Genomic DNA, 27,010 nt, shown 5'->3' on the forward strand with positions numbered 1-27,010 from the left:
TTTTGTATTGGTTCATCTCTCACCAACTGTTGGAAACTGTTGCAAATACAGCATAAATGGGCTGCAGAGGGAAATTACAAACCTTGCAAATGATGCAAGATGCAATGCAGTTAAAGTGTTGTTAGAGAACCGCTTGTATCACATGCAAGGACAGTACCCGGAGAAAATCTGGCAATTGAAGACAGGAATAAAGACGCAGATGTAGAGAATGGATTTGAGGACACGGGGAGGGGGAAGGGTAAGCTGGGATGAAGTGAGAGAGTGGCATGGACATATATACACTACCAAATGTAAAACAGATAGCTAGTGGGAAGCAGCCGCATAGCACAGGGAGATCATCTCCTTGCTTTGTGACCACCTAGAGAGGTGGGATAGGGAGGGTGGGAGGGAGACGCAAGAGGGAGGATATATGGGGATATATGTGTATGTATGGCTGATTCACTTTGTTATAAAGCAGAAACTAACAAACCATTGTAGAACAATTATACTCCAATAAAGATGTTAAAAAAAAAAAAAAAAGAAAAGAAAATCTGGCAATTGGTCCAGTTAACAATGAAGAGAAGAAAATTGGCTAGAATGATGACATGATAGATGTTTCTGAAGAAAATGGTTTGCAGATCAAAGAAAGATCCCTAGGAAAATGGATAATGCCTTGGAATATTTTTTCCTAAAAATTACCTTCTCTGTGAAGGTGCTAGTTAGGCCAAATTTGAGTGTCCATCATCATACCAGAAACAAAGCAAAAACAAAAACCTCACGCAATTTCTTCATTGCTGTCTCTAAGAATTGGCACAAAATTGCAGGCATAACATAAATTCTGGCAAATATATGATAAACTTACTGTTGATTTTAACTTTACTCTTTTTCAAACAAATCTTTTGTTTTCCTAATGAAAACAATGAAATGTTGGTTCCAGTTTCAGGTAGTCTTCTTCTGATACCAATTAGTCTCGAACCTTCCATACTTTAATCACTCTAGCAATCTAAGGTAAACCTCAGCCTCAAGCACCTGCAGGGTTGCAGCAAGTAACAAACAAGTATGAGAAAGCCAGCCAGGCAACTAAAGGCATTCACATTCAGACTTCTTTTAAAACACTACCCTGGTGGCCCTCTGTAACTCTTGTTCTAAGGGTAGAATACATACCACTGAGATTAGAAAAAAGACATTTAATGAAAATGCAATATTCCCCAGCTGAAAGATGTGAATACAGAGGTACAGATAAGAAAAATACAAGTTTGATGGTCCTGTAATAAAAAGAATACCCAATAAAGATTAGGCTAAATCCTGATAGAGAAGTTGAAGGTTGATAAAGGCAAGCAGGAGAAATGTGAGGCAAAGAAGTCCATAAGGTAATTCCCAGTGGGAAAGATTTTCAAATTCTGGACGCCAGGGAGGATGTTGTCATCATGGCCTTTACTGGAGCAAAGAAAGGGCACATCCAAGGTGCTGGGTTCATAGAGTCATGAGGCTAGAGAAGACCAAGAGTTTTTTTATTCTGAGATTCATCTGCAATTTAATAGGGAACATGGTAAAATTACACACATCCCTGCCGCTTAACATCAACCACTAAGTCACTTCATCTTCCTAGTGCCTTCGTTACCTCAGCTGTTAAGAGAGGGAAGTAAACCAGATGATTTCTGAGTTCCTGCCCAGCTATTAAAAAAAGATCATGTCTGTGAAAAATGCTTGTATGCTTACGTGTTCAGTAATCTACTCCTTTCTAATATGCCACTTTACCTTCACATATTCTGAAACAACTACTAAAGCTGAACATCAGAAATTTCACAACTACTGGTTTGAAGCAGACATAACTCAGAAATAATCTCTGTAATAATGGTACAATGTCACCTACTGAGATAATAAAAATTAAGCACAAAGCAAATACAGGGTAAATCCTTATTATATTCCTCATAGCAAAGAAAAGAGACTGTGTGAAATTTCTGCCCTTTTCCTCCCACAATCCTAGGCCAATTTAAGTGAAAACAAGGCCAGATCAAGAATAGCTCACACAGGAAGAGGCTCTGGCTAGAAATACATTTGTACCGTGTGGTCTGTGTGGTCTAGAGGGAAGCACAGTGTGCTACAAGATTTGGATTCTAGACCTAACCCTTCCGGTAACCATGTAACTCTGGGAAAGATATTTAGCTTTCCTTAACTCCATTTCTATTTGTAAAACAGCAATAATTCTACATGTTTCTTCTACCTCAAAAACGTGTTAAGTACAGAAATAAGTATGTGAAAAATTTGAGCTCTACGGAGGAAAGGTATTATAGGCAATAATGGAGCATGGTAATGACGAAGAGCACTGATTTAACAAATTTTAAGAACTCGCTATCATGATTGGATATGGCAGGTGGGAGGGAGAGTCACTCAACTAAAGTCAAAAAGTGGGTCATCATTAAGTAAAAGCAAGCAATTATGACCGCGACAAATACGCACAGCCTCAATCTCTCCAACGGGATGAACTCGGCTAGACTAGTGTGACAGGCACACACTTGGCTTCCAGATTCCTGGTTTGTGGACAAACACATTTTCCACCTTCCTTCATTTCTCCCTCCCTTCCTTCTCTTCCTCTTTCCTCTGCCTCTTCCTTCCAAACATTCAGAAATTTTACATCAAGGGTTTCTAAGGACACAGCCCTGAAGTTGCTTCCAAATCTAGTTATTTAAACAAATGTCTAAAGTTCTATGATCAATAAATGTGACTAAAGAAGCATCGTTTCTCTCCAGGTGTCCAGGTGTTTGCTCACAGCAATGCCACCGGACTCCCAGTGGCTGTTCCCAAAGAGGCTCCAACAAGGACGTGGGGAAGACAAGGCAGGGCTACCAAGGCCTGCACTGACAAACACACCAGCCAATCAGGGGGTCAGTCCATCTCTTTTTAAGCTTTCCCTTTTATGTATTTGGCGTTCTCCCTCAAGCCTCCTTTGTTTCTCCAATTGGCAAGAAAGAAGGGAGAGCCATATACTGATTGCTGATTATAGTGAATATTTTTCATTTACTATCTCATTAAGCTACATATTTATTTCTTAGGAAAATCATCTTAACAGTGGACAGAGATGGATGAATCGAGGCCCAAGGACCAGTTAGGAGGATGTTAACATGGGCAAGATGAAGAAGACCTAAATTAAGACAAACTATTAGAACTGTTTCTAAGTAGGAAGGCAATTCTATTCTGAGATGCCATATTAGAAATATTACTTTGGAATGAAAGTTAGGTTCTGCCTGTGTATGATTAAGGCAAAAAAATTTTCAAACCATAGAGTACAGAATCCCATGGTCCCAAGCCAGCCGTTCTCTCCACCCCAAATTTATAAGGCGAATTATGCATACATCCGTACAATGGTAATAATTATAGTTTGAATTTTTTGAGTGTATCTCTGTTCCAAGAATTGTGCTAGGTGCTTTACAAACCTATAATGCCCTAGCAACAAGGAAGGCATTATTATACCCACTTTGAAAGGAGAAACTAGACTCTGGAAAGTTAAGAAACATATCCAGGTCATATGAGCAGTAACATCAGCATGGGGGGGCGGGCAGTAAGTGTATGAAATGCATGTAAGGAGGAAGATGAAAAACTCCACACCACTTCCCATACTATGGTCCTTGCTTTAGGAGGAAATAGATGCTACCACTGCTGCGTTTAATAAATTCACTTACTTATGCTCCTTGCTGTTGCCATAAAGAGAGACACTAAGTAGAGCTAAGCGGGACTTGGGAGTTGCGGCCTCTAAAGGACCGAATGCAGCGCTATTGAGGGCTCAGCCCCTCTGACTGTGGGAAGGGCTGACTTGGATGCCCATGGTCATCACTGACTGCCCAGGTCTGGGCAACCTGGATCTCTCTCCCCCTGACACATAGAGGCCTCAGCCTTGAAGCCTGCTCATGTCTCCTGATCTCCAGTCTTTTTCTTTGTCTCTTCCCCCTTATTCTGGTGACCACAACCAGGAAAACAGCAGAAGGGATGGGACTCATCTGGACTATATTAGCTGCTTGTATTATCCTATTTACATTTATGAAATATGGTATCGTGAGATCACATTTAGTAAAATTTTCCTTAAAAATAGTTTTATTCTCTAATCTACTTTTTATTGGTTAGAAGCAAAACAAAATGGATCATATATTTAAAAGCAGAGGGAAGAAAAAAGACATACCATTCTCGAAATGTCTAGCAAGCAAATACCCCAAGAATATTTATCCAAGTGGTTACCCTGGGATATCTGAGGGGAAACGTGAAAGCAATTTTCTTGGTTATCATCACTTTAATATGAAATGTAAACCCCAAGTACAACCACAGGCACATTCCTTTAATTTGGCCAAAGTACAGTTGTGTTTTGGGAGCATGAATGGAGCTCTTACCTGGCATGACCATGGTCTGCGGAGCCGCTGCATCAGTACTTAGGCAGAGACGTCCACCTTTGGCTAATCGATCGCACAGCAAGGTGATATGTTTCTTCAATCGGCTTGTGTCTTTGGGTATGCTCAACTGGCTGCTGAGGTTCAAAGCCTGCTCCTTGGAACTCTTCGATAGGCAGGTCTTCAAAAGGTGGGAAATAGCAGCATCCACCGTTTCTTCCCAGCCCTGGATGCAAAAGCCAATTTGGAATTTATGCATAGATGACAAATGAGCAAAGTAAGCACTTTACTGTTAATCAAGTTATAAGAGTATGAGTGTTTTTATGTCCCACTGTTGGGGACTTGTTAAGAGCTTGGTGCCTGGAATATTCCAGACCAGTCTGGTTTTAAATTCTAGCTCTGTCAATTGTTTGACTTTGAGTACATTACTTAATTCCTCTTACTTAATTCCTTAATTACTTAATTCCTCATCCTCATGTACAACTGAGGATACCAATAATATGTATCTCCAAGGGTTGGGGCGATTAAATGAGATGGTATATGAGAAGCTTTTAGCCCTGTGCCAGGCATGATAATCATCATCATCTCAGGTGTATGTATGTTTGATGATCCAGAGAGTGAAGCCCTAGGATTATAGTTCATTTTGCTGCTGAAGGAGAACCAGCCAGGACAAGGAGAGACTGGGGGAAACTGGAAGGGAGAGAAAACCCTGATGTCTCTCTCACCTATTGGTTCCACAGCCTTGGGTTTGTAGGCCAAAACCAGAGGAGCTCTGTCAAGAGGGATTTTGGGAGACACAAGCCTACCCAGTCCCACTCCTGTGCCCAGGTGACCAAAAGTGACATGAAATGAGGAAGTGAGCCATTTACCCCCATTTGCTGGGAACAGTGTGGCTGGGCTGCAGTGAAGACCATGAGGAGTGCAGTGTCACCTTAGCACCCTGCAAGCTGTAATTCTAGGGATATCTATGGTGGGCAGGGACCGCGGTGTCATCACAGAGGATTGGCATGAGGAAGCACCACCCTCAGGTGGGTTCAGATAACAACAGAATGAGAAGCGGGAGGGGTCTGCTTATGCTCTCCAATCGGACATCCCCAGGGGGCCCCAGAGATAACTGGATATGAGTTTCGGTGGGTCTGGAGGTCTTAAGCAGCAAAATAGAGAAGTGTGAATGAAATCTGGGTATTATCACCAATGTGATTGCATTTGTACCCAGAGGCTGGTGAGACTTAGAACACCACAGGCTTGACAATCAAAGTGAAATTATAAAGGATGATACTGAATGACTATCCTCATAGAATACTACAGAATAGTCCAAGCCCCTCACATAAGGGGTGAGTAACCTGAGACTCAGAGAGGAGCCCCTGGGTGACTTCACTGTTGGTACCACTCTATCCTCAACCTTATCAGTTGAGCCACCTTTCAAACATGCAAATCGGATTACATTATTCCTAAACTTCAACTCCTAAAGCCAAATGCTCAGTTTAGCATATAAAGCACTTTCTGCTCCAGCTCCTGCTCCGTTTTATTCTCTCCCTGCCCATCTGCACCCACACTCTCACCCTGGCTTCTACACATGCTCGGCCCTCCTGCTGCAATGCCCTATCTCCACTTGTTACCTGGCCAACTACTACTTACGACTCAGCTCAGGCACTGCCATCCAAGCATCGCATTCGTGGGCCCTCTCCAGGACTCTGAGACCTCACACAACCAGGTCCATCACTGTACTCCTCACCCTGTGCAGTGGCCACCGTCTGCATGCCTGGTTTCTCCAGTGCCTGGAGGTCTCCGCACCCCTAGCACTGTGCTTGGTCAAGAAATGTGTTTGCTGGACGGAGATGGTGAACTAGGATCCTAGCATTGGGAGGACTTTAGAGATCTTTAGTCCAGTCTCACGGGACATTCCCTGGAATACAGTAGCAACCATCTGCCTAGGTATGCTTGTCCCCAAGATCCAAAATTACTACGTCTGGGGGCAGTTCATTCCTTTCAGGGACATGTGTAACCAGCAGAAAGCTATTCCTAAACTGAGCCAAAATCTGCCCCTTTGGCCCTTATTCTATCCTCCAGAGCCATGCAGAATAAATCTAACCTCTCTTCTACATGACAGCCCTTTATATCTGTGAAGACAGCAATCCTGTACCCTCTCCTCCAGAATAAACATCCTCAGTTCCTCCAGCTCTTCCTTATATAAACATGGTTTCAAGTTTTCTCTCCATCCTGACCACTTGTCTTTGAATGAGCTCCAATTTTAAACACTTAAACATTTATACAGCTAACTAGAGAACCCCAAACTGACCCCAAGACACCAGGCTGGAGATGGGAGTGCAGGGTGGAAAGAGCCACCCCGTTTACCGGGAGTTCTCACTGCCAGCCTGGCCTCTGGTTGCCTCTGCTCTCTTGGCAGCTGTACCACACTCCTGAGTCACAACGAGCAAACAGATGATTAAGCCTCAGGCCTTTTCCACACTCACCACACATCTTCCTTGTAGGCTTAAGCAGCTGGTTCTTTAGACCAAAGTGCAGGCTCTGTATATAACCACTAGAGAACTTCCCACTGATTGCCAACATCAGGATTTTTTACTCTATTGACCCATTATAGATGGCAAATTAGGAAACGAATTAATTATTTTTAAATGAGACGTCAAAGGCTATAAAAACAGCTTCCCATCCCAAACCACTAAAGAATAATAAACCGCTGGTTACTACAAAGACATCTCTATACAAATATCAAAACCTAAACCAGACAAATATTTAAAATTGAATTGTATTTCAATAATAATGGGAAGAGGTAAATTAAGACAAAATAGTAACCCAAATGTCATTGGAGAGGACATATTTTCAAGTTGTTTTTGAAGCCACTGATGACGACCTCTGGAGTATAAGAAGGAAAAATCCTTTGTATATAATTTGGCATTTGTGTGCTCTGTGGTCATTTCAGCATTAAAACAGTTCCTACTATTTTATAGACTATTCATCTAAGCAAACTACTGTTTTCATAAGTAGGTTACAGTAACATATTAGATAATTTAAGTAGATATGGCATTTACTTAATATAGAGGTACTACAGAATTTCCTTTCCTACTGCCAACTTGCAGATCAAGTCAAAAACCATGTCATGTTTAGGTATTTGGCATGGATATTTCTTTAATATAATGAGGCATGATGCCAATACTTCAAAAATATTGTTACTGAAATACAGGGTTATTATCTGGAGGGCCTGAATTGCTACATAAACTCAAATATGATAATAAAAAGGAATGTTTATGAGACAAAAGGAGAGCCTTAAAAATGCAATGTGAGGGCTTCCCTGGTGGCGCAGTGGTTGGGAGTCCATCTGCCGATGCAGAGGACATGGGTTCGTGCCCTGGTCCGGGAGGATCCCATGTGCCGCGGAGCGGCTGGGCCCGTTAGCCATGGCCGCTGAGCCTGCGCGTCCGGAGCCTGTGCTCCGCGGCGGGAGAGGCTGCAGCAGTGAGAGGCCCGCGTGCCGCTAAAAAAAAAAAAAAAAAAAAAAAAAAAAATGCAATGTGATAATCCACTGATCAACCATGTAGCATACTTACCTGATAAAATGTGAAACAAAACTATGTGGAAATCTAGAATCTCAAGTATGAGAAGTACATTAAAGATAAGCTATTTTAACCACCTTTTTGGTGTTTGAATCCATTACCTTTATTTACAGCCCTTAAATTGATAAGTCCGATATTCAGTTTTAATGTCTAAACACACACACACACACACACACACCCCATATGCACATACCTGACCTTTATCCTTTAAAGTTGAACACCAACTGTACTAATAATTGAACATCAATTGATGTTTATCACTTGAACATCAATTGCCTCTCCTAATTCCAAGAGTAAAAGAAAATCTTAATTTTGGTAAAATGGTGCTAAAAACCATCTGAAAGGGAAGAAACTACTAAGCAAGTGTTCTCTGGTGATAGTTGATATGATTTTAGTTCTCAAATCCATAGCTTAACTCTTAAAGTCCCAGTTAACCCATGTATGGCTTTTAGAAAACGACAGTAGGTGTGAAGTTACAGCTATAAATGTGTGACTAAATCCATAAATAAATTTAAATGTACATGTTACTCTGTTTTACCTTCTTCATGGCCCTTGTCAGTACTAGAAATTAATTTATTTACTGGGCTTTTTTGTGCTTACTATATCTAGTCTAGTATTGACAATTGGGGTTTTGCTTTGTTCCCAAGGTTTAGGCTCTACCCCATGTGGTAACTTAACTTTTGTCTTAGTCCTTCTACCCGAGCCCCTACGTTGGGAGCCTGCTTAAAGGGTCACTCCTTAAAGGACTGGGCTGCCTTGCTCCTCCCAAATCCCTTCCAAGGGACTAGACCTAAGGCTGTAGCCCTGCTGCCTGACTTCAGTGCCAAGTTGCCTGCTGCGTGCGTTCCCCAACATGGCTTTTCATGTTTCACCTGCCTGTGTGGAGGCTCCTATATGCCATGCTGGTCCCAGATGCCTCTCTGTACCAGTGTGATGCCCTGTTTCTATGAGGAAGCTTTTTAAATTCAAGGCCTTAGCCTCTGCTAGCCTGTTCCTCCTACTGCCTGAAGTCAACTGAGCTATGCTTTTTGCTATCCAGAGACTGTACAGCCATGGCTGAGTTTCTGACTTCCCTGCTCTACTTGCCCTGCTAGTCTCCACTGGTCATTGTGCCTAAAAACCAGTATAAGCAAGTGGCTTTTCAGAAACGGTAAGACGCAGAAAGTTTGACCAAGTTTGTCAAGTTAATTTCCTAGGGTATCAATCAAAATAACCAAAGAAAAAAATAAACTAAAACAGTATTCTCATGCCACCTGCAAATTAAAACAGCCGAGTTGAAGATAACTGCCCCAAGGCTTCTGGATTTTGACTTAACCTCATTCACCTCAACAGCCTCTTCCCTGTATGACCTTAGATAAATCACTTAATCTCTGTAGGGTATATCTAAGGTCTCCATAAAACAGAAATAACACTATTTGCCATGCCAATTTTACATGAATGGTAAGGCACTCAAACCTTAAGCAGAAGATACTACGGCATAAGCATGTATATTCAATCCTACTTTTTTTAAATCAGAAAATACAAATACACAATTGGAATCCAATGTGAAGAGTAATATTTTTTTTTTTTTTTTTTTTGTGGTACGCAGGCCTCTCACTGCTGTGGCCTCTCCCGTTGCAGAGCACAAGCTCCGGACGCGCAGGCTCAGTGGCCATGGCTCACGGGCCCAGCTGCTCCGCAGCATGTGGGATCTTCCTGGACCGGGGCACAAACCTGTGTCCCCTGCATCGGCAGGCGGACTCTCAACCAGTGCGCCACCAGGGAAGCCCAAGAGTAATATCTTTAAACTTTTATTCAAACAAATTATAAACTTCTGCAAACTTATGTTTATAATAGAAACACTACCACATCTGCAACTATAGTAGTATAGGGAAAAACCACACAATGCCATGGTAGCATTTGTTACCAAATGTGCACATAGTTAACTCTAAGGGAGAGAGGAAAGGTTAAAAAAAAAAAAATAAGAAATCTGTGTAAAGGAACAAATGGAGATTGTGTACCCACATCCCAGGTTTCAGCTGAGGAGAGAAGACTCTCAGAAATGGCCCATCTTACATTATACATTTGAAGGTAAAATGACCTGTACATCGTATTCATTTACTTGAAAAAAAGTTGTATTAAAAAGAAATAAATTTCTTCTTGAATAGATGTAAAGGATTCACAATTAAAAGTCTTTGGTATTTATGACTGATCTTATGATTACTATTACTTTGTATTGTATCATATTATAATTATCCAAGATAAGGAAAAATAATCAAATGAAGGGTCATTGTAAACTTAGTTCAAGTTTACAAATAAAACTTAGTTCTTTAGTTGTAAATTATATATTTTGGAAGATATAAGAATTTTTCAGGATTTATCTAGGTTCAGATTATTTCTAAAGAATAGATTTTATTCAGTGAATCTTCCTTCATGCAAAGGAGGGCTTGAAATGTTGAGCTATTTACCTTTGAAGAGTAAAATAACTCTTTGAACCTGAAACAAAATAAAATAAAATTTAAAAATGAAACCAAGCTGTATGGGCTACGTGGCATCTTAATGAGTTTAAAATTATGTTCAGTGGTTTTTATAAAATAAAACATTGAAAAAAATCAGCTTAGGGGCTTCCCTGGTGGCGCAGTGGTTGAAAGTCCGCCTGCCGATGCAGGAGACGCGGGTTCATGCCCCGGTCCGAGAGGATCCCGCGTGCTGCGGGGCGGCTGGGCCCGTGGGCCATGGCCGCTGGGCCTGCGCGTCCGGAGCCTGTGCTCCGCAACACGAGAGGCTGCAGCAGTGAGAGGCCCGCATACCGCAAAAAAAAAAAAATCAGCTTAAACTTTTTCAACCCATCACTAATAAAATGAAGCACTCCCCAATATCATCATCTTTTAATCTTAAACTGAAGTGATTTACTGGACTTCAGTATTGTCATGATTCAAAAGCTGTAAAAATCTCATTCAGATTTCAACCAAAAGTAGAACATGGTGCCAGCCTTATCAACACAGCATTGTGAAAAATGAAGCACGTTGCTTCCTATTGGATGAAAATCTAAAACCTTTTTGAGAAACAGAAGCTAAGCAATCTTCATGGAGTTTAGCAGCAGTATAAGCAGAAAACACAAGGTTGCTAGTCTGATACTTTTTTTTAAGTTATGTTTTGCTAAGAAATTTGCATTTGACCTGTACTCCAATTCTGACACCAAAGATATAGACAGAGGAAGGAACACAAGTAGATTACCTGAATTATCATGAAACCTGATCCTGGAGAGCCATATTCAATTTTAAAACAAAATAAAACATTAATGATGTCCCACATAGCCAATCATTTTTTAAAAAATAAATTTATTTATTTTTGGCTGCGTTGGGTCTTCGTTGCTGCGCGTGGGCTTTCTCTAGTTGCGGCGAGCGGGGGCTACTCTTCATTGCAGTGCACGGGCTTCTCATTGCAGTGGCTTCTCTTTGTTGCGGAGCATGGGCTCTAGGCGCACGGGCTTCAGTAGTTGTGGCTTGTGGGCTCTAGAGCACAGGCTCAGTAGTTGTGGCACACGGGCTTAGTTGCTCCATGGCATGTGGGATCTTCCCGGATCAGGGCTCAAACGTGTGTCCCCTGCACTGGCAGGTGGATTCTTAACCACTGCACCACCAGGCAAGTCCCTAGTCAATCATTTTGACTAAGCATTAAAGTCTGCTTCAGGCAAAAGCTTCCAGTCACATGCACTATTCAGAAACAACTTACAAATATATTAAGACTGGAAAATAAAATTGATAATGAATATTCCAAGGGAAACCTGCTTCTGGTGATGGTAGATTAGATCATTTGGACCAATTATCCCACTGAGAATAACTAGAGAAAACATATACAAAAATCACTTCTTTGAAGGTATAGGAAAGCTAACAAGATAATACTTACCAGGTCAAGATCCAGGGGACAAGGGAAGCCCAGGAAAATGAGTCCTGAATTCGTGGCTGCTTTTTCCCCTGAGGTCATTAGTTACCTGGACTAACATGCAGCTTTGGTCCTTCACTTATTCACCATCTCAGGCTATGACTTATGCTTGCTTATGTATTTCCATGTAAGAGGCAGCATGGCTCATGAGAAGAGCACTGGGTTAGAAGTTGGAAGACCTAGCCTAAAATGTGGCACCTTTCCTTACAAGCTGTATGTCTCTGGGAAAATTATTTTAGGTCTCTGGGTCTCAGTTTCCTTATCAGTTAAAAATCAGAAAAATAATTTCCTTTGCCAGGTGCTTTTAGATTTAATGAAACATATTTAGCAACTGTAGTTACTGAATTCCATGCTATTATTCTTACTTCTGGGAGTTGTCTCTAAAAGTTGATCTTTCGGGGGCTGGTTCTTGTGAATAATAACGACACTAGAAATAACAACAAGAGAAAAAACTGTTTAGGACCTCTTATGTACTAGAAAGTACGCTAAGAAATTTACAAATATTATTTGTAAATAATTATCTTGTTAAATTGGTATTGTAACTTCCAACTAAGGTGCTAGATGCAAAGCATTTCACCACAAATGACACAATTATTAAAAGTAAGAGCTGTAATGGGATCCAGGACTGTATGGCTCTAAATTCCATGCTCTTGGTCACTATACTACAGACCACTTTTTTCCCATTTCATCATGTGTGCCTTTCAATCTATTTTCATCAGATCACCTTAGGCAGAAAATATCATATGAGGTCTTCCCCCAGAAAATTTATGGTCACAATTAACATATTCATGGAACCAAAATTCAAATCAACTTCTTTATCCAAGTGAATAATCTATACTGTATACAATTAAATAAGATTTTACTGCATAATCAAAAAGCACTATGATTTGTGCCAGTTTGGATGGGTCAAAGCTTTTAGCACCTGCATAGACTACTGTAACTAACATCTAGGAATGGCCTTGGGACACCACATCCCCTGAAAACATAACAATGGTCAGACTTGACTCTGATGAGTCTGAGTTATAGATGCTCATTTCAAGGACTCATTACTGAGAATACTTGGGAGAGCCCATTCTTATTATGGAATCAAAAGATTCAGGGGGGCTTCCCTGGTGGCGTAGTGGTTGAGAATCTACCTGCCAATGCAGGGGACACAGATTCAAGCCCTAGTCTGGGAAGATCCCACATGCCGCGGAGCAACTAGGCCCGTGAGTCACAACTACTGAGCCTGCGTGTCTGGAGCTTGTGCTCTGCAACAAGAGAGGCCGCGACAGTGAGAGGCCTGCGCACCGCGATGAAGAGTGGCCCCCGCTCGCCGCAACTAGAGAAAGCCCTCGCACAGAAATGAAGACCCAACACAGCCAAAAATAAATAAATAAATAAATAAATAAATAAATAATTTTTAAAAAAGATTCATGGGGTCACAGACTCCCCAAATACCCATATATCTGACAGAGCCTGGGGAAAATCTTACTGAAGCTAGGACAAGAGAAGAGCCATGTAAATAAACTGAAGGCATCAACTCCTCCCTAACAACGCTGTGTTCTTAAAAATCTCAAAGAATAGGAAATAACCAAATTCAAGAAAAAATGTCCCAAAACACATGAAACCACTGATTTAAGTGTAAAGCACTTTTCTTTAGGATCCCTTTCTTTCTGTGTTTCTCTCTTCCTTTTAATTAGTTTGTACTTTTCAGGACCACCCAGAAGCTTCACTATTTTAAGATTTGCCTACCTACTTCTTTCTTGGTCAAAGCCACTGGTGGATCTGAAACAGCAAAGGAAGGTCCAAATACTAGATTTCTATTTCTATTTTCTTTCAAATAGAATTCAAGTCCGAAGAAAAAAATATAGAAAATGGGATCTGAAGTGACTGACTGTACACCATTCAATGTTCATGTCATTTTTCACAGCAATCAAGCTAAGATAACAGCAACACAGCAGCACAACTCTCAAAGTTAAATAGTAATTGTCTACATAATAAGGTACCTTCCCATCAACTCTGTGAAAAAATCAATTATATAGTTTGAGTTCTTTTTAGTGTTATGTGAAGCAAATAAGTAGATTAAATTTGTTAGCATTTTCTAATATAGAATCCAGCACGGGTACACATAATACACAATATTAATTATACTTATCCTTGTTAAAGTAGTCATATTGGAGAAGAATAAAACTTCAGTATGATCACCTTGTCAAAAGTTCCCCCACTGAGTCAGGTTTCTAATTTCTGTGAAGCTCCTTAGCTTGGGTTCAAATCTCACCTCTGCTATTTTTTAGCTACATGACCTTGGGCATATTTCCTCATTTATAAATTGGAAGTAATAGTTGTGAAGCAAGGATGTGGATGCAAGTAGTTTATCTGACAGCTGATCCAAGAGGTGCTGGTGGGAAGTGAGTAAGTGAGAGGGGGAAGGGGGAGAAGACAATAAACTGCTGGGCTGTGAGCAGTTACTACTGTAGGTAACTGGTACAAGCCTGCTGGACTACTCTGGGAGGTGGTGTGTAATGTACCTTGGACTTTGCCAACTGGAGGGATGAGGGAGCTGGCGTATTAATCTACCAACCCCTGTCAGTCACTGATCAAACATGTGGCTGCACAGCCTCTGCCAAACAGGGAGAATCCTCAAGCAGCACAACTGCAGGTGTCCAGCATGTAGAAGCTTTCAGGAATGGCGGGAGGTGGAGAGACACGGGTGAAGCACAAACAGCAGCCAGTACAGAGTGAGGATTAAATGGGGTAATGTATGCAGAGTCCTTGGCCAATGCGTAGTACTTAATAACGCTCAGTAAGTTAGTTTTCTTACATTTCTTTGAATTGGGGGAGGCAGGCCTATATCTTCTGTGTGTGTATGAATGTGTGTGTGTGTATTTAATTTCTATCCTTATTTCTCTACAAAACAGGGATGTCTTCTAATTAGTGAAGTTTATTGGATGTGGTTCTGAGATTGCTAAAAATTATATAGAGATGTTTATGACTTTGAATTTACAGCCAATGGGATAGAAAACAACTAACCACTGCACCTGATCACTGCCATTAAACTACAGAAATTAGATTTCATAGGAAACTGGAAAGTTTCACCACTTTAAATACAGAAAGTGAAGTATATTCCTGCTCCCAATATCAGTGATTTCATCCACATAGTCTCATTCACTGTGGTGGGAGAGAAGACCTGTGTTCCTGCAGTCCTCATAAATGACATATCAGTGAAATCAAAGCTTAGATTTCATAATCATGTTGTGCAATCTGCCAACTTAAGAGTGACAGCAACCTTCATTACTTCTCACAGTTTATTTGCAGCTTTCTCTTCAAGACGCAACAACTGGTAAGATCTTTCCTATTTATATGAAATCTGCTTCTGGTTAAGGATGCCTGCTCCAAGATGGAACACCAAGGCATTGCCCTTTCCTATAACTTCCTGTCCCCAATTCAAACCACTCACAAATTTCCTGTTAATAAAAAATGACTGTAATTAAAATCTTTTACTCTGTGCCTACAATTATGTTCCATCAATTCCAGAGCAATTTTTTCACATTTTAACATCTCTGAAATAGACTGTGTCAATTTCGGCGGCATCTGACAACCGCTGGCTTCCAGGCACCAGTCATGCTATTGCTGTCAGTGCCTGTGTATGCGCAGTCTTTGTCTTAGCTGTTCATATTTTGTCACTTCAATTGATGGATGTGCAATGGCCATACTTTCCTGTCAAACTGATTATCATTTAAAATATCAAAATTATACTATGACTCATCACTGAACAAAAAAGTTGTGTGCACGGAAAGGCATGGGAATAGAACAGTTGGAAGTATAAATTTGACATTAGTGAAGCAAATATTCATGACAGAAGAATGACAACAATTCCATATGTTCTTTCAAAGCAAAAGCTAAGTGCCTTCCAGGATGTAAAACAAGAAGATACAGATAGGAGAAATGTATTATGTTTTGTTATAGAGATACATGTACACATATTACTATCCTCTGTCAAACAATACAACTGAAGTAAGAGAAATTGCCAAATCTGTGAGATAGATGTGGTTTGATTAATTAATGTATCACACAGGACTATTGTTAAAGCAGTAAACATCAATTTGCCTAAAATTTCTTGCTAACTATTGATAGAAGCTTCTTAACTTGCACCAATATATGATTCAACTGAAGGAAAAAAACGAAGCTTTGAGCTTAATCAAAATGGAAAACTTTTAGAATGGATATTAGGGACTCAGAAAAAAATCATGAAGGCAACAATGGTACACTCTTAAGGTTGCATCAAAATGCTCTTTGTGGCACACAGGACAATGCTGTGTGTAAAAACACGGATAGGGATCACCTGTAGTTGAAAGGTGACTTAAGAGAATCAAACTTTGAATGTGAAGAAGTTTCAGGAATACCTTAACCAATTTATGCTGCTTTCCTCTTATTGAGGCTCAAGAGTAAGATGTGAAAAAATGTCTAAAATCTAAAATCTTTCAATAATTAGCTCAAATTTTAAGTGATAAAAAACACTATGTCATAGTTTAATTGGCAGTGTTTGGTTTTTTTTCTAAGTGGTCCATAAAATAATGCTGTCACTTACAATGGATGGCATTCTATTGTTGAAATAGTAGTAACAGGAGCTAGTAATTCTTGGAGACTGTATACGCCCAGCACCACGTTTAGCACTTTATGTACATTTCCTCAATTAGTCCTCCTATGAACCTTAAGAGGTTTATAAAAGGTGTCCTTAACATCTGCACATCTTCGACAAGTAGTTTCCAAATGAGTTCACAAGAGTAATATTTTTTTAAAATACGGTTTAGCACTTCTGTGGTATTATTAATAATAGCAGTAGTAGTAGTAGTAGTAGTAGTGGTAGTGGTAGTGGTAGTAGTGGTATTCTGGTCTTCCAGTTGACATAGATAACTAAACATCAAAACCCTGAACCTAAAAATGATGGTGAAGACACCCAAAGGAGGCTCAGGACATGGTCCAGTTCACTGAGACCAAATGAGCAATGTAACTTTCTTACTTTGTGTAGGAAATAGAATTTGGATAAGTATTATTGAAGAAGAAAAACCTTACTTTATACATATTTTTATTCAATGTTTATTGTGTTTCAGTAAATCATGAATAGTAGACCATAGCCAAACCTAAGGAAAGCCTGATTACATGGAAAAAAAAAAATACATAGTAGAGGAAAGGATATACCTGAAATGTAAAGAGAAATTCCACGTGTAACAGCTCCTCAGATGCTGACATGGCCCTTCTCCCAACCTAACTGTGTGAAGGGCAGTGAGTTTCTGGTTCTGAGCACCTCTGAACTGGCAGATTCCTCACTCGGCACCAACTGTGTTTTCCATCAAACTCTGGGCATGTCTTCATGAGAAAGGCATTGGGGAGCCAAGTTCACTCACTTTCTTTATGTCATGTTCTTCGTTTGTACCATTTATTTACTGGTTCAGTAGGAATATAAAGAGAAAGTAAGGTGAAATCAAAGCTGGATGGCCACTCTCAACTCTCTTCGAAGCAGAACCAGTCCTTGGGGTCTGGTCTCGTTCACCAATGTACAGATAAGGAAACCAATGCTTAAAGAGTTCTGTAATTTGCCTAAGGATGCCCAGCTAGTTAAGTATTTGCTCTAAACGGGATGTGAACCCCAGTCTGACATAATATTCTATTCAACTGATATACCACAGTTTGTATTTTCCAACTTGCGGTATTTCATAATTATAAATATAAACATTATGGTACCAAATGGATTTTAGTTTACTACTTTCAGTGCATTAACTTAGATTACTGGTGCCCAAGTGTTGGATTAGTTTTATGACCCACATTTTCCTCGAGGACTCTCTGGAAAGACTATACCAGAAATAGCTGGGTGTGTCTATTTCACTACATGTCTGTTAGTAGTATTTATTACCAAATTTGACTAAATCAATAAAGGTGAAGTGTACCTAATAGCTGTTTACACTTGCATATATTCACCACTGGTAAGACTGAAAATTTTTATGTTAACTGATTTGAATTACAGGATATGTGAATGAAAATATGTATAAATATTTATGTGTGGTGGTCTGGCTATCAGTTTACCTATATCTTTTACCATCTGTACAGGAAAGATCAAGTTTTCTCTTATAGAATGCCCCCAAAATTTGAGGTTGCTTGCAAAAAAAAAGGAGTAATTCAAAATGGAAATAGATTGCTTCCTTTTTTAAAAATGACTTTTAAAAGGCTACACAGTTGTTGGAGGACATCTGTAATTGTGTGAAACATTATGAAAGTAAATGGGGTATCAAGCAATCCACAGATCTTATATCCGACTATATGCTTAATTTAAGCTTTAATTCTGTGGGGATATAAAAGAATCTGTCCTTAAATTAGAATACAAGACAAGCACATATTCAATTTTAGAGTATAAAATGAGAGCTAAATTATGTCATACCCCCAAGTGAAATTCACAAGAGAATGAAAGCCAGAATAAATAGGGAGGAAATGAAAACTGATCTGCCTCTTAAAGAGGGTAGATAGAAGGGTAAAGAGAGGACACTATTTTAGGTGAGGAAAAAAAGCTCTATTAGCCCTGCTTGATGGAAAGAAGCTGCGTATCCATGCAAAGTCAGCTTTCCCAGAACAAAGTGGGGAAGCTGGGAAGCCGCAGAAAAGGAGTTTCGGAAAGAAGATACAGTGGAGCCAAGTGACTGAAAGTCCTGAATGCCTGGCACTGGAATCCAAACTCGACCAGGGGCAAAGAGAGCCATGGAAAGTATGTAAGCAGATGTGTGACAGGAGAGCAGTGGGCTGAGTCTTGCAGAGATGTGCAGGGCAAAACGTGGGTAGAAAGGCAAAAACATGGGTAGAAAGGCTACTTTAAATGCCACCACAGAAAGCCAGGTAGAATAACAAGGATGCAAGCCAAGGGGGGTTCCCAGAAACATTTCCAAATGAACAACCACAGGCTAGGGTGACTGACTAAACCTGGAGGTGCAGCTCTGCGTGTGGTTACAGCAAAGAGGGAGCGCCGGTTTTAGAGGAAAGAGTCACCAATTTCCAGGTGTACATTTGTAAAAGAATGCAAGGTCCCAGAAATGGCAAAATCATCTCTTTGTAATTAGTAGACTCAAGTTAGGCACAGTAAAGGTACTTTAAGGAAACTGAACTAAGTAAATACACTTCCAGCCAGGAATCAAATTGGTAAGCATTATAAGCATGGCGATGATTATTATTTTCCTCACTGTGGTAGCGTGAGTTTTACTTACTTTACTTATTTATAATTAAATCAGACCTTATTTCACAAAGGATCTCACATACAGTGAGAGTGTAGCTTCAAATAATCAATTCTTTGTTCGTTTACTTAGTCTCTTTATTCTTAAATGCATGAATAATATTAAATGTGTCCATTAAAGCACTGTTTCATATTTGATATACATAAGGAAAGATTAAAAAATTACACGTCACCACCTGTAAATGTATTCTACTTGGCTCCTATTCTGATGTATTTCAACCATTTCAGTTTTTAAAACTGCAAGCAGGCCATCAGAAAAGCTCTGAGATACATTATATTCAACTCTAGTCAAGTATTACATAACACCAGTTGCACCTAACTAGCAACAACACAGAGTATGTGGCCATTATGAACATAAAACTAATTCTTTCATGTTTATCTTGCTGGCTAAGATCATGGGAATTACCAAAATATTTACTTTCTGCACTATGTTCCCATAGACAGTTATAATTGTGATGATACTTTAGCGGTCATAAAGGCAGGCTTGATACTGACACCAGACTTCCTCCTTTTGTTTGCCTTTCAAGAAGAGGTCATTAATAATAGTAATGATTAGCCATCTCAGTCATCACTCAATCCAGACAGGCGGCACAATGGCCCTTGCATCAAATCTGACCTGTGACGTAGAGGTCTTTAAGCCTTGTGAGTGAGTCTTGATAAGTCCCTCCACACAATAGGATTTCCTATTATAAACATATGTTTTCTCACATGAACCATGTTGAAAATGTTAAAAATAAGTTTTTCTTTCCATATCAGTTTGTAAAAGGAATAATCAATCAAAAAGTAAGGCTGAAGGTCCAAATCTCCTTCCCCCACTGATGTAAATTTCCATCTTAACTTTCCCAGGGGATTTTAAAGTTCAGTACTAGGGAAGGTAACTATTAAACCTCTAAAGGACACAATAAAGCTTTTCTTTTTTCAAATAGCAGATAACAGCTACTAAAGATATTAAATACACTTTGAAAGAAAAGAAAAAGGCAAGATGCTATGCAGCGTGCCAATATTCCTTCCAACTCTAGGACTGTACGTAATCAGGTCCCCAAACCAGTGCACTGCTGCTCTTTAGAGATTCCTCTGGAATCAGGTGGAACACGTGAACATTTAGAGCAGAAGAAGTTTGCGACAGCCATTTGGAAATACCAACACTGCTTCTCCTTGTTTTCCTGCCATCTGCGGGACTTCATCGTACAGAATCTTAGTCATCTAAGCTGTTTACTAGGAAAATAAGAAGCAGATCTGTATAGAGATTAGGAAGGGCAAAAAGGATTCAGCCACATACCAACTCCAAGGGACAGTAACTACCTAGAGTGCTGTATTCAAAAGGATTCTGAGGCCATGGTGTCAGCTCAACAGGAAAGAGTCTATGATGATTATAACGTCTACCAAGGCCATATGAAGGGGGAGTAGCAGCCCTTGTGCCAGATTCTTGCCTCTCCTTTATGCAGATGCACACATCTCCCTAGAGAAGTTTCTTGTTCCTGGGAAAATATATGGTTATTGTGAAAATGACCAGGCTGATCCCAGAATACCAGAAATAAGGGCTGCTAATGCAAACACCATGGCATCTTTTAATGTCAGTATCCTACCCTGCTTTCACTAATTTGTTAAAATGTGCTTAAGTTATTAACTCAACTGAAAAAACCCTTTCCCTCTTAATGACCGATAGTGCTATGCAACAGAAACTTCTGCAATGATGGAAATATTCTGTATCTATACTGTCCAGTGTGGTAGCCACTCACCACATGCGGCTATCGAGCAGCTGAAATACAGCTAGTGTGGCCGAGAAACTGAAATTTTAGTTTTACCTCATTTTAATTCACTTAAATATCCATTTAAATAGCTACACGTGACAAGTGGCTACCATATTAGATAGCCAATATGTTTACAACAGAATATGACTAGAATATGTTTGCTTGTAATGTTGAAGTAAATCCCCAAAGGATGGGTACCAAGTCTACTTGGTTTATTGAGGTATGCTAAGTGCCTAGAACACTGCCTGAAACATAGCATGTGCTCAATATTCATTGAATGAAAAAATGGATAACAAATGAACTGGATAAAAGATTTTTCCTCTTAGGTCAATCCCGAGGTATGTGTAGTTTTGCAGCTTTTGGTCTCTGTACAGCATAATGAGGGGGAGATGTGTGTAATATCACAATTAAATACTCTCTCAGGCTCAAACCAGTAACACGTTGACCTAAGCAGACTTACTTAGGTAAGTCTAAGGAGACTGTATTTTCCATAGAGCTTCAAGTGGATAGAGGGTCAGTAGAGGCATATTTAAATTCTGCACTGAGGATCCAAATACTCTGAAATATCCTCAGAAAAGTAAGAAAATTCATTTTAGAGTTTCCCTAACAGGTACTCTGATAGAACACTATTTTAGGTAAAACTTTTCCAGCATCATAGGAAGACAATAGGGATAATACTATATTATCAAATCCACCGATAGAACTATGTTTATGACCTCTTTTTGGAGACGCCAAATAAAACATTTAACGTTTTTCTTAAAGTGATAGGGAGTATCCCTACAAAAACACATTTGGTATATATAACTTTCAGCAACTTAAAAAATCACATATAATAGTCAGCAACACCAGCATTTATTTGCCCTCCAAAAGTACTGAGAAGTGACAAAAATGGAAAAGTGTTACTAAAGAGACAGATCAAAGAAAACACTGATGAATTCTGTTCCAAAGGGGATGGTATTTTTTTAATACTGATAATATAGTGTGGAGAACACTACCTTTCATTAGCAATAATGAATTCTAAACATTTTTGCTTTGTGAAACCGAGGCTATTAAGAAGAAAATATTCCAGAGTTGATTATGGTATTTAGCCTGTCTTGTGACACATGCCATCTAAATAACAATACAACAAACGATTGTGCAGTGCTGTTTGAACTGCAAATAAAACACCTTCTGAGCACTTTCTCTTACCTCTCAATACTGTGGGGACATCTGACCTTGAACTGAGAGTCTCTTCTGAAAATGTTGCCCACATGTCTAAAGTTCTCCCTCTCACAATGTATTCTGCCATCCACCCTCAACCAAACCGTCTAAATTACATTCAGATTTTTGTGGTATCATAATAACTTCAATATGGGATATATTTCAACATTCTGGTCAGAGACTCCTTTCTTCCCCGCCTCACCCTCCTTCCAAGTTATTTCAGGTTTGCATATTTCATTTTCACGTCTCAGCGGGATACCCATCACATAACATTTATTTGTGAGGTCTAAAGGCATAATGTGGAGGATTGTGAACCAGCATGTCAAAACCACATACTGCATGCGTACGTCTTAAAGAATGAAAAAGGATTCCTTTTTTTCTTAAGATATATAAGCTGTCTCAATAGTATAAGTCCAAAGTGAATACCACAACCTAATTAAAGATGAAGAGCATAACAAGCAGTATTAAAATGTCTTTTTTGATTCATTCTTCTCCAAGTTATGTTTTTATCAAATGTCCTGTCTCATTAATGACTTCGATAGACATAACAAGTATACACACCTTCTAATCTCATCAAATTCAGAAGAGAGTTGAAGTAATTTTTTCTTACATGACTTGGGAGGTATGACAGTAGAGAATACAGAGGCAGGGTAGAAAGGAGCTTTGAGAAGATGCTCAGTCCATTCACCTGCCTACAGGGATGAGCATACTTACATACTCCTGGCAAATGAAGCTGTTTTTAAAGACCTCTGGAGTCAGAAATACCACAGTCTCTCTTGGGACTCAATTCCTACATTTGAGAATGTTTATTTCTAGGAAATTCTTCCTTTGGGTCTAAGCAGGCTTCAGGGCCAGCTTCAGAAGCATGCAAGCTGTGTAACTGCACAGGGCCCTGTGCTCAGTTTTATGCTTTGTTGTCATCATCTTGAAATTCTTAATAATTTAATCTTTGAATTTGTGTTTTGTAAGTGAAGTCTGATAAGACAATGAAGCGCGTGTGAGAAGGGAAAATATGTGCAATATGCATGCCTCCTCCCTCTTTTCCCCCCATTCCCATACAGCCCCATAGCTCAGAATTCCCGTGGCCCCAGGATGAGTGGGAGTTCACAGAGACTCAAAGTAAGCAGGAGGAAGCCCTATTCTGTCTAGACTGATTAAGCGAAAGAACTGACAGCCCTGAGAGGCTTTTCATTTGAACCAGAACTTGTTTTGAATTAAGAAAGAAGGCAATAGATTCAAAGAAACAGGAATGACTAAGGAAACCCACTACACTCCTGTTACTTCCCTGTATTAACCAACCACTTACACTGAAAATGATAACATAGAAAGAAAGGGAAATGGAGTGACACAGAGCTTCTTTCCCTTCAGTCCTTCCTTCCTTAGCAGGAAGCTGAAGGTAGAGAGTGTTGGTAGATGTGCACTGGTTAAGAAGTAAAATAAAGACAGTTAAGTTTTGTGCAGCAATTCTGCAGTTCCATAAGAACAAAATGCATATGAGCTACAAAATACAAGTTGCATATATTGTATGTGTATTGTATAACTGTGGCAATTCTTTAAATTTTTCTTTATTTAGAACTACATAAATAAATAGCAAACAAAAATACCACGATGAGAGAGTGACTACAGAAACTAAAAAGCTATGTGTTTAGTACCTGTTTTAACAGCACTTTAGCATATTTTCCTACTTTTTTGAACAAGGGATCTGCATTTTCATTTTGCACTCAACCTCGTAAATTATACAGCTGGCCCTGCCCTGCTTCCTCATGCTCCAGACTCGATCCACTGCATCTGTTCTGCCAAGTCACCTCTTGTTAGCTTCCACCCTTATCGCCATTCATTCACCCCAACAAATGTCAACTGCGCTATGGTCAGGCATTGTGCCAGGCACTGAGAATATAAAAATGAGTAAGATATAATTCCTGCCCTCAAGTGTAGTCGAGGAGACAAATCACCATGAAAAGGTAGTAATATCTACCTTGCATGGCTTTAGTGAGGACTATAAATAATACATATAAAGTAGACAAACCACTACTAATGATGATTAGCACTCTATCCAATTATCTCATTTAATTCTTATTACAATTTATTGGACAGCTAACATAATTGTTTCCATTTTAGAGTTACAGAAGCAGAGATTTAGATCAGCTAAGAAACTTGACCAGAAGGACTTTGCTGGAACCAGCACCTCAAGCCACCCAAGTCTTTTTGACTACTAAATCTGAGTTCATAGTGATAGTGATAGTTAATATTCTTATTAATATAATCTTATACAGATGGCCAAGAAGCACATGAAAAGCTGCTCAACATCACTAATTATTAGAGAAATGCAAATCAAAACTACAGTGAGGTATCACCTCACGCCAGTTAGAATGCGCATCATCAGAAAATCTACAAACAACAAATGCTGGAGAGGGTGTGGAGAAAAGGGAACCCTCTTGCACTGCTGGTGGGAATGTAAATTGATACAGCCACTATGGAGAACAGTATGGAGGTTCCTTAAAAAACTAAAAACCAAATTAACGTATGACCCAGCAATCCCAGTACTGGACATATACCCTGAGAAAACCATAATTCAAAAAGACACATGCACCCCAATGTTCATTGTAGCACTATTTGCAATAGCCAGGTCATGGAAGCAACCTAAGTGTCCATCGACAGACGAATGGATAAAAAAGATGTGGTACACATATACAATGGAACATTACTCAGCCATAAAAAGGAACAAAATTGGGTCATTTGTAGAGACGTGGATGGATCTAGAGACTGTCATACAGAGTGAAGTAAGTCAGAAAGAGAAAAACAAATATCATATATTAATGCATATACGTGGAAGCTAGAAAAATGGTACAGATGAACCGGTTTGCAGGGCAGAAATTGAGACACAGATGTAGAGAACAAACGTATGGACACCAAGGGGGGAAAGCGGTGGGGGGTTAAGGTGGTGGTGTGATGAATTGGGAGATTGGGATTGACATGTATACACTAATGTGTATAAAATTGATGACTAATAAGAACCTGCTGTATAAAAAAATAAATAAAATAAAATTCAAAAAATATATATATATAATCTTAACCATTCTATTCTTTAATTTCTATTATTACAGTGTACATTTCTAGCTTCTCAAAGGTCGATTTTAGCTGTAATTTTATCAATCTAAAAATAATGTGTACTCTAAATTTTTTCTAATTTATTTTTACTGTTTTGTTAAGGATATAAAATATAGCTTGATTTTTTTTTTTATTCTAACAACCCTTTGACCCAACTGTAGAAAATTAGATTCAACTGACAAAGCTTGTGATTTTCAAAATCATGTTCATGACTTTGTTGCTAAAATACCGTATACAGGTTAAAAACATGTCTTTGGACGCAGACAGACTTTGGTCCAAATTCTGGCTCTACCGCCCACTAATTTCAGAAAGGTACTTAACTCTCAAAGCCTAAATTTTCCCATATGTAAAACAGGGATGAAAACAATACCTTAACTATATTATAGGTCCTTGTTTAAGATTAAATGAGATAATCCTTGTGAAACACTTAAAAGAAAACATGGTACCTAGTTAACACCCAAAAATTTCAGTTTTAGTACTATTATCTTTAGTACCATGTTTTCACATCTGTGTTTAAAACTGGATCTGAAATGACTTTTTTGTTGAAACGGTTTCCTCCAATACAAAAAAATAAGTTCAAGCGTCTCTGATTTCAAAGAAGTATATATTTCTTTGTAAATAAAAGCATGCGTTAACGGCACCTGGTAGTCACATACCTCAATGATTCAAAGCATCTAAGATGTTTATATCATCCTTCACCAAAATCTCCAAATGCATGCTCCCATTTTTTCCCTTTTTGTTCTAAACTGCCTATTCAAAGGATCAAGAGTAAAAGAGTTTATAAACTACATATAAAGAATTACATAAATGTAACAAAATATCCCTGTCATTTAGCGAGGCTACTTCAGTTCTCTCTAACCCTTGAAGTGACACTTAAATTTAAGAACGTTGAGCAAATTAAAATGGCTGAACTGTTTTCTCTCATGGAAAAGGAAAGGATTAGATAATCTGAAGGTTTACTGCCATCACCCTGGCGGTCAAATGACTGTTTCCCTGGCTTCAGGGAAGTGATTGAAGAGTATATAAAAAATAGACTGAAGTGATTGAAGAGTATATAAAAAATAGACTGGATACCACATAAAAATGGACTATATACCTATTTTTTAAATAGCTCTAGAAAAAAAAAAGGCCTTTACTTGACATTTTTATTATGGTTTGAAGAAAAGGAAAACAGGATTTGGGTAAAAAAACAAAACAAAACCAAGCTTTCATTTGATACCTTAGAAAACATGATAGCCATGTGATACTTTCCTAAAACCACCACCTTTTTCAATAACTCTGGCTGTTACCACTGCAGGCTTGTGGGTCCTTACCAATTCTTGAGTGTCCTGCTGCAGTGGCAGAAATGCCGCTTCCAGGATAGCAATCTGGTCGGCGCTCAGCTTCTGCCACAGCCCGATCAGCAGAATCACCAAATGGGTGGCACTTTTCAGCCTGGTGAATGACTGGAACAGATTGTCTTGGTTTTCCTCTACTGCGTCTGCTAGAGAGATTACCTGCAGAAATTACAAACTTCAGTTAGGGATAATTTCACCATTCTTGAGCCCTCAACAAATTACATTTGGCACACTCTTGTTTTTCTTTAGAACAGCTTCATGAACTTTGTCTTCCACAAACACAAGCTATGTTGAGTAATAAAAGAGTTATCATTCATCTGTTCGCTTCCTTCTTTTAAAAAAATACCCTAAGTAATTCCAAATCCATATGGCCAAGAGATGAAAATATCCACGAAATCAGCTTAATGGGGACATTGTTCAGTGTCTGCTTCACCAGCGATTCACCTTCTACAATATATGATAATATAAGTAACCTCTAATACAGTTATTATGGTCATTATTACTAGTC

The 27,010-nt window shown here is 39.2% G+C and overlaps 1 protein-coding gene across 1 annotated transcript in view; it reads right to left on the reverse strand.

The window, feature by feature from the left end:
• The window catches only part of BBS9 (Bardet-Biedl syndrome 9), a 454,814-nt gene that overhangs the window by 66,123 nt on the left and 361,681 nt on the right, over window positions 1-27,010 (reverse strand). The window contains 2 exon segments of the mRNA XM_032643444.1: window positions 4,359-4,581; window positions 26,479-26,661. Of these exon segments, the coding sequence (XP_032499335.1) occupies window positions 4,359-4,581; window positions 26,479-26,661 (406 nt within the window).

Source organism: Phocoena sinus, chromosome 9 (assembly GCF_008692025.1).
Source record: "Phocoena sinus isolate mPhoSin1 chromosome 9, mPhoSin1.pri, whole genome shotgun sequence".
NCBI classification, from domain to species: domain Eukaryota; kingdom Metazoa; phylum Chordata; class Mammalia; order Artiodactyla; family Phocoenidae; genus Phocoena; species Phocoena sinus.